This window comes from Dermacentor albipictus, chromosome 1 (assembly GCF_038994185.2).
Source record: "Dermacentor albipictus isolate Rhodes 1998 colony chromosome 1, USDA_Dalb.pri_finalv2, whole genome shotgun sequence".
Lineage (NCBI taxonomy): Eukaryota > Metazoa > Arthropoda > Arachnida > Ixodida > Ixodidae > Dermacentor > Dermacentor albipictus.
Window position 1 is genome coordinate 303,230,079 of NC_091821.1, and position 14,410 is coordinate 303,244,488.

The 14,410-nt window shown below is 44.6% G+C and overlaps 1 protein-coding gene across 6 annotated transcripts in view; it reads right to left on the reverse strand.

Moving 5' to 3' along the window:
* LOC135920909 (kinetochore protein Spc25-like) overlaps positions 1–14,410 on the reverse strand; it is an 80,467-nt gene that overhangs the window by 64,985 nt on the left and 1,072 nt on the right. For all 6 annotated transcript variants that reach the window (XM_065455181.2, XM_065455183.2, XM_065455182.2 and 3 more), the window contains exon 4: positions 11,330–11,431. In XM_065455181.2, coding sequence (XP_065311253.1) covers positions 11,330–11,431 — 102 coding nt within the window. The remainder of the gene's footprint in view (positions 1–11,329; positions 11,432–14,410) is intronic.

The following is a 14,410-nucleotide window of genomic DNA, read 5'->3' on the forward strand; positions in this document are numbered from 1 at the left end:
GAGTAAAATTGGTCCAGAAGAAACAGATCAACCTAGAGGCTGTAAGCGTAAAAGCAGACAAATTCAGGCTGGTACTTCCAAACAAATATGCAGCCTTAGAACAGAGAGATGAAGATGACATAGAGGTAACGAATGAAACAGTATGGCTTCAGACGCAGCAATTGAAGTGGAAGGCAAGGCACCAAGGCAACCAGTAGGCAAGCTCTCCCAAGTAAGAAAGGACCTAATAAAGAAACGACAAAGAATGAAAGTGTCCAACGTAAGAGATAAGACAGAATTCGCGGAACTATCAAAAGTGATGAACAAAGCGAAAATAAGTGATATTAAAAATTATAATGTGAGAAAGACTGAAGAAGCTGTTAAAGATGGACACAGCCTGAAATCAATGAGAAGGAAACTGGGCATAGGACAAACCAAGATATATACACTGAAAGATATGCAGGGTGATATCATCAGCAATCTCGAAGGTATAATAAAAGCAGCGGAAGAATTATATACTGACCTGTACAGTACCCAGAGGAGTCGGGATACCTCAATTAGAAACAGTAATGAACAGGATACAGAAACTCCTCCTATAACTAGCGATGAGGTCAGCAGAGCCTTGCAAGACATGAAACAAGGAAGAGTGGCAGGAGAAGATGGAATAACAGTCGATTTAATCAAAGATGGAGGAGACAATGCTTGGAAAACTGGCGGCTCTGTATACAAAGTCTCTGTCAACTGCAATGGTCTCAGAAAACTGGAAGAATGCAAATATTATACTAATCCACAAAAAGGGAGTCGTTAAAGAATTGAAAAATTATAGGCCCAATAGCTTACTCCCTTACTATATAAAATATTCACCAGGATAATCCGACAGAATAACAGCAACACTGGACTTTAGTCAACCAAGGGAACAGGCATGTTTCAGGAAGGGATACTCTACAATGGATCACATGCATGTCATTATTCAGGTTATCGAGAAATGCGCAGAGTACAATAAGCCTCTCTGTATGGCTTCCATAGATTACGAAAAGGCATTTGATTCAGTACAGATACCAGCAGTCATAGAGGCGTTACGTAATCAAAGAGTACAGACCACTTACGTAAATACCTTGGAAAATATCTAAACATATTCCACAGCCACCTTAATTCTACACAAGAGAAGCAGGAAGATACCTATAAAGAAAGAGGTCAGACAAGGAGACACAATCTCTCCAATGCTATTCACTACATGCTTGGAAGAGGTATTCAAGCTATTAAACTGGGATGGCTTAGGTGTAAGAATCGACGGCGAATATCTCGGCAACCTTCGGTTTGCAGATGACATTGCTCAATTCAACAACAATGCAGGCGCACGCAGGACAATCAGCCGATATGCCTCTCCTGTGGTGTCACGGGAAACGTGGCGCGCTTTTGTCACCACCGCCTGCCGCGTCAGGACGTCGTCGTTGATCGACATCGCAGCCCAACAGGATGCTGATTCGAACTTGTCACCGAACTTCTGGACCGGTTGCCAGAACTTTAGCAGCCGTCGTTCACCATCATTGCATCGCCGTTCGATATTGCGGATGCGTCGTCGCCCGCCATCCAACAAGGGAGAGTAAGTGCTGCAGCTTTGGAGGCAACAGCTGCACGATTGTCAAAATGCCCAAGACCTCCGCTATCGCCGCAATACATTATAGAAATACAAGTTTAAGGAGTCACTACATTCCCACTAGTCAACACATGTGCTGTCATTTCCGTCATATGTGAGGCTCTTTGCTGTAAGATCAGGAAGGTCACCACATCACTTTCTGGCCTTGTACTTCGTACTGCCACCACGGAGCCCATCGAACCTTCAGCCGCACGCACCGCTAGGATCGTTCTTCATGACATACTTTACACGATTGAGTTCCTTGTGTTGCCTTCCTGCTTTCATGATGTCATCCTGGGATGAGACTTTCGCATCACAGAGCCGTCACTGACTGCGCCCACACCAAAATTGCTCTGTCTGCCTTTCATAACACTCTGCCGGCCACCTCTCCCGCCCCTGTAAAGATTATTGTCGCTGCTGTTACTGATCTACCGCCAAGCACCTCTACACCAGTCCTTTTGTTTTGTCCACCTGCACCCGATGCCCAGGTACTGTTCACGCCCTCATCTACTTTTCTTTGCCGCAAACCTCTACCACTTCCATTTGCCATTCTTGATGTAGCCGCTGGTACAACAGTTAAGCAAGTACACAACCCGTTCGCATAGCCACTCACTCTCCCTCGCGACGAATCCCTCGGCTCTGTCAAGCCCATTCATATCCGAGTGTTCGGACGTTCTTGGCTCCTCTTCTATACTTTCCCTCAATGTCATGACGCCATTTCCAAAGAGCTCCCAATTGGCTATCGAGGTCTTTGATTCGTGCGTTGATGCCAACCTTTCACTTGAAAACCGGGAGCAAATTATGTCTCTCCTGGATAGTTTCCGCTCTTCCTTCGACTGCACAAAACACGGCTTGGGTAGTACGGACAGCATTTCTCACCACATCGACACCGGGTCCCAGCCTCCCCTTAGACAACGCCCTTATCGCATCTCAGCGGCATGTAATCAGCAACTAAGTGAATGACATGCTCGAGCATAGCGTCATTCAACCATCCCAGAGTCCGTGATCTTCTCCAGTTGTGCTAGTGCGTAAAAAGGGTGGTTCTATTTGATTCTTTGTCGATTACCGCCATCTCAGCAAAGTAACACGGAAGGACGTCTACCTTTTGCCCCGCATTGATGATGCACTTGATTGTTCACAAGGCACCGAGTACTTATCATTGGACCTGCGATCTGGTTACTGGCAGTTCCCATGGCCACATGCGATCGTCTCAAGTCAGCGCTTGTCACCCCTGACGGTCTATATGAAGGTAACGTCATGCCATTCGGACTCTGCAATGTGCTCGCAACTTTCGAGCGCATGACGGATAACGTACTTCGTGGTCTCAGATGGAACATCTGTCTGTGCTACCTTGATGACATCGTCGTGTTTTTTTTCAGATTTCTCGATGCACCTCTCTCGTCTCCACCAGGTGTTGACATGTCTTGAGAACGCTGGTCTTCAGTTGAATATCAAAAAGTGTCGCTTTGGAGCATGCAACTTGACAATCTTGGGCCATGTTGTTTCCAAGGACGGCGTCCTCCCTAATCCTGTGGAACGTTGCGCTGTCGCCGAATTCCCTAAACCGACGTCACTGAAGAACCTCCAGAGCTTCATTGGCCTTTGTTCTTATCTTCATCGATTTGTGCGCAATTTCGCTACTATTATTGCTCCTTTGACGTGCCTTCTCACCATTGGCATTTACATGTCTAAATGGCCGCCTGAATGTGACGACACATTCCAGACCTGTGAGCCTTGGTGCGGTGCTCGCGCAACGTAAGCCTGGCTATAATAAGTATGTTATCACCTACGCGAGCCGAACCCTCACAAAGACCGAGACCAACTATTCAACCACTGAAAAAGAATGCCTGGCTATAGTCTGGGCTCTTGGGAAGTTACGACCCTACCTTTATGGACGACCCTTTTACGTCATCACGGACCACCATGCTCTTTGCTGGTTGTCAACTTTGAAAGACCCCCTCGGGAAGCCTTGGTTGCTGCGCCCTGTGGCTACAAGGCTATGATATCCAAGTGGTGTACAGGTCTGGCCACAAGCACTCTGACGCGGACGGAGCATTACGTCCGGATGGGCACTATGTCTTGTGGTGGACGCCACAAGCACTCCGATGCGACGAAGCACTACGTCTGAAACCGATGGATAATTGGTGTTGACCATCTCACCCGATATGCTGAGTCAGCCGCCCTTCCTGCTGCTACAGCACGTGAGGTTGCTTTCTTCATCCTGCGCAATTTCGTGCTTCGACATGGCGCTCCTCGTGAACTCCTCAACGACAGAGGGCGCGTCTTTCTTTGCCAAGTGGTTGAAGCTCTGCTTGCTGAGTGCCACATCATCCACCGCACATCCACTGCTTACCATCCTGACAAATGGATTAATTGAGCGCTTCAATCGCGCCCCTGGCGACATGCTCACTACATACATTGCGCCGGACCACTCCAACTGGGACATGGTTCTACCCTTTGTAACCTACGTGTACAATACCGCGACTCAAGCTACCACAGGTTTTTCACCGTTCTCTTTGTTGTATGGACAAGAACCCTTCTGCATGCTCAATACAGTATTGCCATACCAACCCGACGCCTCTGAATTTAGACCCATATCAGAAGTAGCCAAGTACACAGAAGAATGCTGCCAGCTTGCCCGCACCTTCACGACGGAGGGTCAAGCTCACCCGCGGGATTGGCATGACTACGGCCTGAGCACTACCACTTTCCGCGTCAGCTCCCTCGTTTGGTTATGGTTCATACAAGCTGCTGGCTCAATACCATGGACCCTATCGGCTCACTGCCTGTACATCTGCTGTAAACTATGTGGTCGAACCTCTGACTCCATCTGACGACTTGCAGCGTTGCGGTCGTGAGACAGTGCATGTCAGCCGGCTTGAACCCTATTATAATCCCCTTATCGTTTCGTCACTGTAAGTAGCCAGGATGGCTACTATTCTCTCGTGGGGCCATTGTAATGGCAAAGATCGCACAAACATTACTGCGGCCGCATGGCTCCTGAAGTGAGGAAGATAAAGACCAGGGGGTCGGTGTCACTGCTTTGGCTCGCACTGTCGTTTGGCTGGGACTGCTCGGCTGCTCCCTCCGCTGGATCCGCCTCATTTTATTTCATTTTTATTCCTTAAAGACCCCGTGATGGGGTATTACATAAAGGGTGGGTTGCACAGAAATAAGCAGAAACCATGCGTTAATTCAGCACAATGCGTTGGCGGGCTAGTTGGTGCGAATCCATGAATACTTTGTTTAGCGCAAAACGACAGAGACAAGAAAGACGACAGGACAAGGCGCTACTCTCAACTGACATCATTTTATTGCGTCACTCCTTTATAGACCGCTCAAACTAGAGGAACATGCGCAGTGAGCACCATGTGGTGGAGCCACCAACATCCGATCCCAAGAGCGCACTCATGCGACAGAATCCAAAAAACCAAATTCAGCGCTGTACAAGGTTAAGGAAGGCACACTAATGCACTGTGACCCCAATGACTGAATGAAAAATGATTCCGATAACTCTCGGGCGGTGGTGTCACGGCTCATCTTCAAAATCGTGGTATCACGAAACAGGGGTTTGCACTTGCATGTTTTACAATGCAGAGCCAAATTGGAACCTGTGCCTGTTGGTATGGATCGCTCATGTTCTCTAAGGCGCTCGTTAACACAGCGGCCTGACTGCCCTACATACACTTTGCCACATGACAAGGGAATCTTATAAACCACACCGACGCTGCAATCTACAAACTTCACGTGGTTCTTTTCACAAACAGGTTTTTTACTTGTTTTAGAAATACGGTTGCACAACATTGACAGTTTCTGAGGAGCGGAAAACACTATCGGAATTTGGTATCTAGTGGCGACATTCTTTAGATTGTGAGCCACTCTGTGGCAATACGGCACAACTTCAGGCCTCTTCTTTTGTGTGATGCAGTTACTTTTGTGCCGCTTCCCTTTCAGTTTTTGAAGCAAAACCTCCGAGACTGACGTCACCACCACACTTGGGTAACCAGCAGCCTGCAGCCTATTTAACTGTGCAATGAAACTAATAATAATAATATTTGGGGTTTTACGTGCCAAAACCACTTTCTGATTATGAGGCACGCCGTAGTGGAGGACTCCGGAAATTTTGACCACCTGGGGTTCTTTAACGTGCACCTAAATCTAAGTACACGGGTGTTTTCGCATTTCGCCCCCATCGAAATGCGGCCACCGTGGCCGGGATTCGATCCCGCGACCTCGTGCTCAGCAGCCCAACACCATAGCCAATGCAATGAAACTCATGTTCGCAGAGTGATGACAAGATTTCTTTAAGGAAGATTCTAAACACATCAAAGCAATAGCGCGTTTCACAGTCTTTGAGTGCGCAGACGCGTAAGGTAAAAGACCCTTACGTGCATGTAAAAGACCCTTACGTGGATGTACTCACCACGTGCACGTAAGGGTCTTTTACCTTACGCGTCTGCGCACTCAAAGACTGTGAAACGCGCTGTTGCTTTGATGTGTTTAGAATCTTCCTTAAAGAAATCTTGTCATCACTCTGCGAACATGAGTTTCATTGCACAGTTAAATAGGCTGCAGGCTGCTGGTTACCCAAGTGTGGTGGTGACGTCAGTCTCGGAGGTTTTGCTTCAAAAACTGAAAGGGAAGCGGCACAAAAGTAACTGCATCACACAAAAGAAGAGGCCTGAAGTTGTGCCGTATTGCCACAGAGTGGCTCACAATCTAAAGAATGTCGCCACTAGATACCAAATTCCGATAGTGTTTTCCGCTCCTCAGAAACTGTCAATGTTGTGCAACCGTATTTCTAAAACAAGTAAAAAACCTGTTTGTGAAAAGAACCACGTGAAGTTTGTAGATTGCAGCGTCGGTGTGGTTTATAAGATTCCCTTGTCATGTGGCAAAGTGTATGTAGGGCAGTCAGGCCGCTGTGTTAACGAGCGCCTTAGAGAACATGAGCGATCCATACCAACAGGCACAGGTTCCAATTTGGCTCTGCATTGTAAAACATGCAAGTGCAAACCCCTGTTTCGTGATACCACGATTTTGAAGATGAGCCGTGACACCACCGCCCGAGAGTTATCGGAATCATTTTTCATTCAGTCATTGGGGTCACAGTGCATTAGTGTGCCTTCCTTAACCTTGTACAGCGCTGAATTTGGTTTTTTGGATTCTGTCGCATGAGTGCGCTCTTGGGATCGGATGTTGGTGGCTCCACCACATGGTGCTCACTGCGCATGTTCCTCTAGTTTGAGCGGTCTATAAAGGAGTGACGCAATAAAATGATGTCAGTTGAGAGTAGCGCCTTGTCCTGTCGTCTTTCTTGTCTCTGTCGTTTTGCGCTAAACAAAGTATCCATGCGTTAATCTATGGTGAAAGGTGATTGGTGACGCTTTCTATGAAGGTGGATGGACAAGGGATGGCAGCGATGTCGCTCGGAAGGCCATTCCAGTCAGCAGCTGTACAAGGGAAAAACAATGTAGAAAAGGTAACGGTGCATGCACGTGGGCGCGCGACTTGAGGATGACCAATGCAATTAGATATGCGTGTTGGGGGAACAATGTATGGCAGGATACCCATCAAGCTATAAAAAAGTTTATAGAATAAAGAAAGACTGGCGATACGGCGGCGACATGAGAGAAGGGGTAAATTAGATTCTGCTTTTAATGATGACACGCTCACATTATAAGAATACGAACAATGAATAAATCTAGTAGCATGGTTTTGAAGTGACTCAAGGGCGTCTTGAATATAAGCTTGTCGCGGGTTACAAATTGGGAAAGCATATTCCAATTCTGTTCTCACGAGAGTTTTATAAGCTAATAATTTTACATTTTTAGGTGTGTTATGTAGATGATGTCGCAAAAATCCAAGTGTTGTATTTACAGATGATATGACGTTAGCGACGTGTAAAGCCCAAGAAAGGTCATGGCAGAAAGTGACTCCCAGATACTTGAATGATTGAACTGCTTCGACAGTAACGCTGCTAATCGCTTAAGAAAAAACAAGTGGAAAGCGGCGGTGGTTGAAAGATAAGGCTTTGCATTTGTGAGGGTTAAGTTCCATTAGCCAATCGTCGCACCCTTGCTTTACATGGTTAAGATCACTTTGAAGGGTTAATTGATCAGAGGTGTTGGCGACAGTGTGATAAACAACACAGTGGTCAGCAAACATTCAGATATTACAAGATACACGAGTTGGCAGGTCGTTAATGTGTATAAGAAATCGGGCCAAGAACAGAATTTTGCGGAACGCCTGATGTTACTGGAAGGGAAGCAGAGGTGGCATTGTTAACAAAAACAGCCCGAGAGTGGTTATTTAGAAATTCACGGGTCCAGATGTCGGGGTGAAGATTTAATGGTGAAAGTTTGAGTAGAAGGCACTTATGGGGTACTTTATCAAACGCTTTCGCGAAGTCCAGAAAAATGGCGTCAGTCTGAAAATTGCAATCTAAATTAGCATGTAAGTCGTGCACAAACAGAGCCAGTTGAGTTTCGCACGAAAAACCCCTGTGAAATCCATGCTGCGCAGGATCGAAGAAATTATTCGAATCAGAGAAGTAAATAATACATGTGTAAATGACATGCTCCATGATTTTGCACGGGATACTGGTTAAAGAAATGGGTCAGTAGTTTAGCGGCAATTCTATGGTACCCGATTTTAAGACTGGAATGACCTTTCTATATATCCAATCGGCAGGAAGCTGGCCCGTGAAAAGTGACTGAGTACAGTAAACACAATAATGATGCACAAATGCTTTGAGTGTTCCTTAGAAATATTTAATTAATGTTATCGATCCTGGCTGATGAAGATAGTTTAAGTTTGTCAATTATGGCAGAAATTCCAGATGCAACAAAGAAAATTGGCGGCATAACAGTTCTGAAGACACTGGATTGTACAGGAGGTGGCATGTTGGTTTCTTTACTAAATACAGATGAAAAGGCGGTGTTAAACATATTAGCACATTCAAAGTCGGTGGCCACTTCACCCGATTCTCTTGTAAGAGTGACAGTGCATGCGTGGTTTGCATTTATAACCTGCCAGAATTTTCTTGGGTTGGTAGTCAGCACTTTCGGCAAGTAAGCGTGGAAAAAAGAATGCTTAGCGTTGTGAATTGCTGTTAGGTATGTTTTTTCAGCTGTATAATATTTCAGCCACATGTTTTCATTATCCCGCAGCTTGGCGGAGTGAAACAGGCATTTTTTCTTGTTTTCTAATCTTTTAAGTGTTTTAATAAACCATGGTTTTTGAGAACAGGCTGTTGCATACTCCAGGGTAGCGTATCATACTGCTGCCGAGAAGTAGCGGCGCCTGCTTATCGAAGCTCGACCGACGTTACTTATTGGGTAGCGTGGCGTTGTCGGCGGGCTGCAGGCATCCGGTAGACCATGGCTACCAAGCAAGGGCAAGACGAATTCTAGTGCGAAACTTGCACAGTTTATTCAAAGGTAGATGAAAGAAAATGAGAAGAGCATGAAGTGATCAAAAGTACATTTCGGAGCCCCTTAAATAGGCTCTCTACAATCGTGGGCGGGATCTTGCTTCCGTCGATGTCACGTGACCGGCACGGAAAGAGGGCCCCTCCTCCTCCGGTTATACCGAGCCTGCTGAAAGAAGAAGTCGTCCTGCCTCCCAGCATTGTAGACGCCTGTCCACCTCTTCTGCGCTTTGTGGGTTCGTGGAAGTTTTCTTTTAGGTCCAATTCGAGGAAAGGGTCTCTCTAAACTCGCACACACACACACACACAAAAGAGGCTGTACACTGTGGGGCTTCCGGCTGACAGGCGCACTCGAAACGGTCATGGCTAATTAGAAAGTCACGCTTCATTTCGACGAGGCCTGGTAAAAGGTCTGGTGAAAGAAAGTTCTTTCTGCGCGTGGATCAGGACGCCCACAATAGCAGGCAAAGTCACGCCTCATTTCGACGAGGCCTGGTAAAAGGTCCGGTGAGAGAAAGTTCTTTGTGCACGATGTGCGGGATGCCAACCATCGCCGGAGAAGTCGCGCCTCATTTCGACGAAGATGCAATTCCTTTTGCCACGTGGTGTCAGACGCTAACCCTAACAAGGCATGAAAACTGAATTTTTGGATGAATTTTTCGACTAATATATCTCTTTTATCCTTAAATAACGTCCAGTTTTCATGCACCGGGCGACAATGAAAATTTTCTTGGAATATTGGAAGAAAATTATTGAGTTTGTTATTTATAGCAGAGTAATTTTCCTTATCATAGAGTCGTATGGTCTTTTTGGTGGTTTGTCGTTTTAGAGGAGTACGTAACTACAAAGTCGGCTTGAACTACTTTGTGGTCACTTATTTCTGGCTAGTACGACATGGATTTTATGGTTTCAGGGATACTGGTTAGTATTAAGTATAAAATGCTTTCACAATCTTGGGTTACGCGGGTTGGTTTGGATATGATTTGAGTAAGGTTAAAATTAAAGCAAACATTCACAAACTCGATTGCCTCGCTGTGGCATCCTCCATCAATAGTTAGGTTAGGCCAATCAATGTTTGGAAAATTAAAGTCGCCAAACAAGATAATATGTATTAGGGTGCTTTGTTGAAAGTTCACTTTGTACGGAATTAAGTTTGCCAGGGAAATCAGGGTTTCTTTTCGGGGGTCTGTAGCACACACAAAGTAAAACAGATTGTGGTGTAGCTTGACATTTTATCCATAGTATCTCGAGATCAGATGAAAGATTAACCAAAGTGAATGGCAGTTCCTGGCTAACTGCAATGAGCACTGCTGCTCCCCTTCTGCCATCGCAGTCCTTCCGGAATACTTGAAAATTCGGCAAGTCAGCCAGGATCTCGTGATCAGTGACATCACTATTAAGCCATGTTTCTGTTAATACAAGTAAGTTGCTGCTGGAGGATGAAACAAGATTAGAGACGAGTTCACGTTTTAAAATAAAGCTGCGAATGTTGGTAAAAATTACGGAAAGATATAGGGTAGTTTGCATTGCTGATTGGGGTGTGTTTGAGGATAATTGACAACGCGGTGATTGCTACATTTGTTCCTTTACTGTCTGGGAGGATTCATCAAATATGTAACGTTTTGAACCAATGAACAATGTTTTGAAGCTCAACTTAAATGCTGTAGATTTTGTTTTGGCGAAGGTTACTAGATGCTTTAGGGCATGCTGGACTGAGGGTGAGAAATCTTCACCAACGCTGTAATTTGTGTCTTTGAATTGTGCCTTCTGATAAAATCAACTGTTTGACTTTAAATGAGTTAAATTTTATGATCAAAAGCCGGACGCGATCAGGCGAATGGCGTCCAAGGCGGTGTGAGTGTTCTATATGTGAAAGATTGGTTGTTAGTTGAAGGTTTTCACTGATGTGACGAACAACTATTGCTTCAAAATCAGTGAAGGATTCTTTGGGACTGGGATGATGAAGGCCATAAAATAGCAGATTGTTTCAGCGCGAGTAGTTTTCGCTGTTGTCTACACGAGATTCAAGATCATGATACTGGCGGGTTATTTCAGTGCTGAAAGTTTTCAGATCATCTATTTCAGTGCGCATGCTTGAGAGCCGACTGCAATGTGCTTCAAGATCAGTCAAACGCTTGCATATGTCAGTCAAAGCTACGTCCGTAGATAGCAGATGATCTTTAACAGTCTGAAGTTCGGAGATTAGTTTGGTTTGGCCTGAGACCTATCTTGCTAACCGTCAATAAACCTCATGCAACATCTTCATTTCAGACGTAACTTACCAGATATTAATATGACTTGCAATCCTGCCCATTTGACGGCCAAGTCCATCAAACACTCCGAGCCTGATGTCCTCGCCTTCAGCAGGTCATGAAGATGCAATTCTGAGAAAAGAAACATACTTGAATTGCAATTTCTTTAGATGTCATAAGTTTGGTTGTTTAACCAAATCATCTTTATAGAAGAGAGATTTGCTGCTATCATAAAAGTAACATTAAAATTCACATATTCTAGAGACTCAACTTTCCATATTTAGGAACCAAATGGAGTCAATTATGTATAAAATGCAAAGAAAAGGGCTTTATGTTTAATAGGCCACTTTTGAACTATTCTACAGCACGATAAATGCTTTGAATTATAGATTACACTTTCATGCTCCTCCAAAACAAAGAAAGGTGCAATTCCACGAGAATGCACATGGCAAAAGCACAAATATTTTGCAGCCTTAAAGGATCACTACATTTCAAGTTGTGAGTAAGTCAGCTTTATTTTAGGAAATGCTTTTAAAACCCCGATAGGAGACAAGAATGAAAGATGGCTGGTGATGCCAGCTAGAAATTTGCACATCGGCTGTCCACGCAGTTACAGATTTTTGGCAGCATCTCAGCAGTAGTTAATTGGTTATCAATAAAATGAATTGCACTGCATTTGAAAGTAGAAAAAAGACCCAATCTCGCAACTTTTTAAAGCTTCCTGCATGGCCAAAATATCCAAAACACTGTGAAATCTGGAACTTCACACTGACTTCATAAGCAGTGTGGTTAGGATTTAAAGCAGAAATTGGTCCTTTATCTCCTGCTTCATTTGCCAAACGGGGCCTTGAAGGAATAACAGACCATTCTACCTTTCCTCTACGACAGTCATTATTACGTACTTATCAGATGTGTGTGTGTCATGAAAGGATCGCATCCTGTGCAAGTTTTTCTAAAGCATTTCGTATAAGCAGGACAGAGAGAGTAAAGTTGGTTTTTGCATCACTTTCACTGAGAGCAATACAGTGACCAGTCAATAGAGTGGTTTTGTTTGTTTTTAAATGGTTTGTAATTGCTGGGTTAGCAAAGCTGTGGACGGTAGATACTGCATGGCTTTGCCCTTTAGAACAGGCATGGTCTTATACAGTACGCTATCCATTATTTCTAAAAAATAATAATAAAATAAAATAGATGAATAAATAAACAAGCAAACAAACAAACATACACAGGAGAGCGGAAAGGCCTACAGTCTCAAGAGAGTTGCATGTCAGGACTTTGTCAAGTCCACAGATGCTATTATTTTACCTGCGCATTCGACCTCCACCACTACAACAGCAGCAACACTGGTAGCAACATCTTGTTATGCTTTGCACTTGGAATTATTTTTGTGTGGTGCGAGTGTTCTCGTTAAAGGAAAATCATAAAAGGACTGCATGTCAACGATTATGCTGCTACCAATGGTTTACACCAGAAGTAGAATATTGTAGCAAACATTAGCTTTCTGTGCTCTTTGGTTAAACTCTGCATCACAGGATGTCACCACCAGCATTGTTGCTGCTGTGCACCTCTCCAGTATCTCAGTATTCCAAAGCATTATTATGTTTAGGAACATGCTAGAACTTCCTAATTGTACAAAGGCACTGAGTTAATTGACTGAGGTGCTCAATTCAGCAATATCGAGTTTTTGTTTAGTTCATTAGCTCCACTGCTTTGCTAGATGTTCACAACATCTGCTATACCAAAGATGGCACTGAATGCTTGCGGTCAATAAAATAGATCTTGCTCATCTGGCCAATAAGATACAGTGGAATCTCGATAAATGAAAATTGCTTAAACGGAACTGCCTCTTAAAACGGAGTTTATGAGCAATAAACCGCATTCTATAAAGTAATTTTTGAAGTAACTTTTCTACCTTTGAAAATGCTAAAACATCGCCATTTGTCTTTTGTCACATCGCTAAAAGAAATATTTGTTGCTAAATTTAGCAACAAAATCACTAAAATGGAAACACTGACTTTAAAGGAGAAAAGGCACTGGTTGTGCTAGCAATCGATTCAGATGCCCCGAGAATTAATTGCAATGGTAGAGAACAAAGCAACATGTGTTTTGGTGGCCAGAGCATGAGAAACATCTTCATGTCAATAAAAACAAACTATGTGCCTTGGTGTTGCACGGTCGTGGAACGTGTACCAATTTTTTGGTCTTTTGTGTCAAGGTTTTAGTAGTGTTCCTGCTCAACTGTAGTAATGTGTGTTACAAATGTAGACACTAGATGAGTGATCTGAATTTCTTCAACTGTAAAGCTTGCTTTCAAAGCAGCCCCTGTCAGTTTACCTTGCAACATGCAGCTGCTATTGAGTGCAAATTTTCCTTTAATGAATGTAAAATTTTAAATGTGTCTAACTTATAAATTCCGAGGCATGTAGACATGAGCAACATTTGAAAATTGAAAGGCAGGAAGCAATGCAACCAAAATACATATCTGAAGTGACCAGACATCAGCACTGCAAGTGCCAGCAAGGAGAAAGCCAGCTTTATTGTCTTGGGGCGTTGCCCCCAGACCACAGGGTAAGGAGAAGGGCACACGGGGAGGGGATGGCCGCCAGATATACTCTGCGACAGCCGCCTCGTGCGCGCTGACGTCAGAACAACACCGAGGTACAATCGCCCAATTTTTTAACCTGAACGCGCGAGCATCGACCGGCCAGTCGATAAGCGCCGTATAACGGAGTACAGTGGGGTCCGGTTGCCGGAACAGCCTGGCAGAGGGAAGCTGCATTGGACTGTGCATTGCGCGCACGCGCGTATTCTCGCACACTTCGCCGCTGTACTCCGTTATACGGCGCTTATCGACTGGCCGGTCGATGCTCGCGCGTTCAGGTTAAAAAATTGGGCGATTGTACATCTTGAGCAATGGACATTTTCCATGACAGAGCACTGCATTTCTTTAAGGCATATAAGGGAAGTGAACTAGATGTTTCTACACATGCATGCCACTGGCAAGTCAGCTAGCCAACTGTGTAACCCCCGACTCTGTCATGAGCTATGGAAGTGGATGAAAGCTCGCTAAGCTAAATGCCAAGGTGCCACTACTTGTTTTAAAGCCTGCAG